The 5,000-nt window shown below is 47.4% G+C and overlaps 1 protein-coding gene across 1 annotated transcript in view; it reads right to left on the reverse strand.

The window, feature by feature from the left end:
• The window catches only part of cnsta (consortin, connexin sorting protein a), a 22,165-nt gene that overhangs the window by 10,330 nt on the left and 6,835 nt on the right, over positions 1-5,000 (reverse strand). The window contains exons 4-5 of the mRNA XM_083684342.1: positions 4,772-5,000; positions 1,312-1,342 (exon numbers count right to left, since the gene is read on the reverse strand). The exon at positions 4,772-5,000 is cut by the window's right edge and continues 136 nt beyond it. Of these exons, the coding sequence (XP_083540468.1) occupies positions 1,312-1,342; positions 4,772-5,000 (260 nt within the window). The remainder of the gene's footprint in view (positions 1-1,311; positions 1,343-4,771) is intronic.

Here is a 5,000-nt window from a genome sequence, read left to right on the forward strand (position 1 = left end):
GCTGCTCAGCCACGTCAAAGGGAGACTGTTTATGAGCCCCCCTATGACATCCATAAACATGAGACTGGCTGCAGCAGGGCGTGTAGATCTGATTGTCTCTCTTTCTCTCCCTATTTCTCTCCCTATTTCTTTCCCTCTCTCTCTCCCTCCCTCCCTCTCTCGTTCTCTCCCTATTTCTCTCTCTCTCTCGTTCTCTCCCTATTTCTCTCTCCCCCCCCTCCCCCTCTCCCTCCCTCCCTCCAACTCTCCCTCCCTCCCTCCCTCCCTCCCTCCGAGGCATTCTGTAAAGCCCACAGCTTTACTGTAACAAGCCTCACCATGACAGAGGCAAAGCCTGGGGCTTATTCAGTGGTGTGCATCATGAAAAGAAATCTACAGAGCAACATCGAGTAGATCACTATTCTTCACCCTATAGGACAGAAGACACAAATCAGTTCTACACCACGTACTTCTATGTGAATAACCCCCCCGGGGCTCGAGTCTTCTCGTGGTGGTACAACGGATTCCTCTCGTCCTCTCCTCCACAGGCACTGACAGGAGAACCGGCCGGATGGCACTGAGCCATGTTGGTTCCACCCATCCACCTCTCAGTGATCAGTGGGAGGACAGGAGACCAAAGGGAGGGGAGATTAAACAAACAAACAAAACACTGACAGCTTCAGAGGTGTTTTGAATGTCGAGAGAGAGAGAGAGAGAGAGAGGGGGGGGGGCATAGAAAGAAAGAGAAAGAGGGTGAGTGAGAGTCTTTGATGAGAGTAAGGGGGTCTTTGAGGACACAGCGGTCTCAGTCTCCTTGCCTTCTCAGCTTCTCTCCACTGAGACCACCACAGTACAGGCTGTCACAAGCTGCTGACAGCCTGCACACAGCAACACTTCCACATGTGCCGAAGCTCGCCGTGGCCGATGGAGGCTAAAACATGAGCTCACATCCAAGCAGCACAACGTGACATTTGTGGTAAGTTATAGGTTGAGTAACACCGTGTCATTGGCCAATAGCTTGTTAAACACAAATACGTTAAACTGGATCGCTTAGGCATGTTTTAGAGCTGGCAAGCACACACACATGTGCACAAACACAGACACAGACACAGACACAGACACAGACACAGACACAGACACAGACACAGACAAGGTTGGTTTTTTTTTGCAGTGCAATGGCAATAGTGATGACGGCGGTTATTACAAATGCACCTTGCACTGCAGGTTATACACACACACACACACACACACACACACACACACACACACAGACACAGACACAGACACAGACACAGACACAGACACACACACACACACACGGGATAAGGATACAGTCTTCCTGGAGGACAAAGGCCTCAGCGATCTGCAGGAACAGAGAAAGACAGGGGGTAAAGGACAGCATCTACACTGCTTTTACATGTCTTATTTTAGTACTATAATTAGTTACATTATGTATTCAGATACTCACTTATTTAGTACTGTTTCTTTTCTTTATGAAACAAACAAACATTGAACAAAGGAACTCTACATTGATCATTGCCATTTTAACCCATTGTGGGGCGGTTTCCCAGAACACAGATGAGGTCAAATACTAGACTAAATCAGACTAACTGTGATGACAATACTGTACCTGTCAGCCTAGAAGTACAGGCTTAATCTGTGTCCACGACACCGGTCCAAGACGTTTAAATACATCAGCAATAACAAAGGCTAACACAGCCACTGTCGACAAGGCAGAGACGCACTGCTAGTCCAAACTAAAACAATGAATCATATACAACTGAACAGTGAACCATATACAACTGAACCGTGAACCATATACAACTGAACAGTGAACCATATACAACTGAACTGTGAACCATATACAACTGAACCGTGAATAGTGAACCATATACAACTGAACCGTGAACCATATACACAACTGAACAGTGAACCATATACAACTGAACAGTGAACCATATACAACTGAACAGTGAACCATATACAACTGAACCGTGAACCATATACAACTGAACAGTGAACCATATACAACTGAACAGTGAACCATATACAACTGAACAGTGAACCATATACAGATGTTTTAATTTTTAATCTGCTTGAAGAAGAACACCTGGGCAGTTTCCACATATCCACCTGTGAGAGCAGAGCCTGAATCAGTGTGTGTGTCTGTGTGTGTGTGTCTGTGTGTGTGTGTGTGTAGTACGCATTGTGAGACAGACTCTACCTCTCTAGCGACGATTCTTGTTGTCGTTCTCCCGCAGATAAAAACGGTCTGACAGAGAACAGAAGTGTGTGTGTGTGTGTGTGTGTGTGTGTGTGTGTGGTGTGTGTGTGTGTGTGTGTGTGGGGAGAGAAAGAGAGAGAGAGAGCAGGAGGCGCTCGCATATCTAATCAGTTGGGAGGCGTAACTACCCACTGAACCCCCCCTCTCTCCCTCCCTCTCTTCTCTCTCTCTCTCCCTCCTCCCCCTCCCTCTCCCTCCTTCCCTGTCCTCTCTCTCTCTCTCTCTCTCTCTCTCTCTCTCTCTCTCTCTCTCTCTCTCTCTCTCTCTCTCTCTCTCTCTCTCTCTCTCTCTCTCTCTCTCTCTCTCTCTCTCTCTCTCTCTCTCTCTCTCTCTCTCTCTCTCTCTCTCTCTCTCTCCTCTCTCTCTCTCTCTCTCTCTCTCTCTCTCTCTCTCTCTCTCTCGTGTGGTGGCTGCACCTGTGCATGCGAACAAGAAAAAAAAAAAAAAAAGACTCTTTAACTGTTTGGTGGCCTGAGACAGAAGGGTAATGATAATCCTTTCTCTAAATCACAGCAAACTCTGTAGAAAGTTCCAGGACACTGAAGAAACAGTCAAAACAAACTAGAACCTGATATTTTCTCCCTAAAACGGAGCAGGTACACCATAGATTTATATGAAGTATACTCTCTTTAATGGACTATGGGCTTTTTGTAGGCACAACCACAGAGGACTCGTTCCTGGAGTGCTCTGTTAAAACTATCCAGGACAATTGTGACATATCATAAACATTCATTCCTCCACTACAAGGTCTGTTTCTAGTTGGCAAGATCTCAATCTAAGTAGATCTCCCTAAGCCCTGTCTGAATATTGACCAATCAGCTTGGATACAGGGGACAGCGCCACTGGCAACAAGGAGGTCAAAGGTGAATAGGTGTGATTGGTTAATAGGCGACATTTAAATGTGTTAACTCATTTTGTGCCGAGGGTGGATAAAGTCGCCCAAATTGTCAACATTCTAGAGCGACAAGGGTGACTTTATTCACCAAAAATGCATCAATTATGTTGTTTAATTTTGTAGCCAATCAAGGCACTGTTGCTAGGTAAACACCACACAAAACACTTGGCGCTCGAGGTGGTGAGTGTTCCGGAATTCTTTGGCAGTTGTTGTCACTAGATAGTCAGGGTAGACTAAAGTACCAGTATGCATTCTTCCCTCAGGGTTTAAAGGTGCATTATGTCTTTTTTTTCCCCCTTGAAAATGTCACTAAATAACCATGCTGAATCATTACTTTTGAAGCATTGGCAGTCTGTGACAGTGTGTCCCCCGGCCAAGAACCCTGCCCTTCTGCCTGAATTTGCTTTTCCAAAATGTTCTGGCTGTTTCTGGGCGTTGTCTTGTGTGTGTGTGTGTGTGTGTGTGTGTGTGTGTGTGTGTGTGTGTGTGTGTGTGTGTGTGTGTGTGTGTGTGTGTGTGTGTGGCTCATTGACTACTACTGCCTGGTAGCTGCAAGCGTTCCTCAGTGCTGGAAGCTGACCTCAGCAACAGAACCCTTCGCGTGCCAATACGTTTGTAAGAGGTATTCTGATTCTGATTTCTCCTGGATTTGGTTGAAACTTCGGGTTTAGCGAATGTGAGGAGTGTCTCCACTGGCTGGTTCATTTCCATGTTCATGTTTCCCCCAAAATTTCAAAACTAAATATCGACTGCACTTTCAACTCCACAGGTCCATTGCTAGTTTCAAGGTCATCTACCTCAGACATACGCTAGATACCAAATGATTGACAGGTTCACCGTTTCAGAGTAGTTTGCATTGAGCAAGGGGAGGGGAAGAGGAAGAGGAGGCACTATTCTGAACTGCTATTGCAATTCCCATTGCAGTCAATAGAGGGCAGAATCCTGCATAGGGTGCCTTTAGATACAGTATGTGTTGGTCTGAAGTGCCAGATTGGAGACGCCAGCAGTGACAGGAGGAGAAGCTGAGAAGTGCTGGTTCAGCATAACAGCAGACCTGACAGGAGAGCGCCTCCTGCTGATGGACAGACAACATAACCTCAACTAAGGCTGAGTGGTAGTAAGCCTTTGAGTGTGTGTGTGTGTGTGTGTGTGTGTGTGTGTGTGTGTGTGTGGGTGAATGGGAAGCTCTTTAGTATGGGAATCTTGACAGGGCTAATATCACACCCTGTCATACTAGTCCTGTCATGCATGCTCCATATGTGTGTGTGTGTGTGTGTGTGTGTGTGTGTGTGTGTGTGTGTGTGTGTGTGTGTGTTCAGGCGTGTAAGAGAAAGCCAACACCCAACCCCCACAGCAGGCTGAGCAGAAGAGGAAGAGGTTCACTTCAGTCCTCGACAGACAGAAATGACAGAACGGACCTGATTCTCATTCATGTGGAAGACAGGGTTCGTCTGTTATGCATCTCATTTCATTCTGCAAAGTTGTGAACATCGCCATCTAGTGACGACATTACTGTGGTAGAGAGCGGGGATAGAGGGGGAGGGAGACGGGAGACAAAGAGCTAATGGAGAACCTGAGACTGTAATGGAGGGGGGGTGGGGGGGGGTACACACCTGGTGGAGATACTGGGGCAGACGGCTGTCGTCTCCACGTTCCCCAAGCTCCTGTAGAAAGGCCAGTAGGGCAGGGCTGGGGATAGGTCCTGTGGCGGAGGTGGTTCCTGCAGGGGAGCTTGTAGGCCCAGTGGCAGAGGTGGGTCCTGTGGTGCAGGTGATAAGCCCGGTGACTGAGGTGGGTCCTGTGGTGGAGGTGATAATCCCTGTGACTGAGGTGGGTCCTGTG

The sequence above is a fragment of the Argentina silus genome (assembly GCF_951799395.1).
Source record: "Argentina silus genome assembly, chromosome: 14".
NCBI classification, from domain to species: Eukaryota; Metazoa; Chordata; class Actinopteri; order Argentiniformes; family Argentinidae; genus Argentina; species Argentina silus.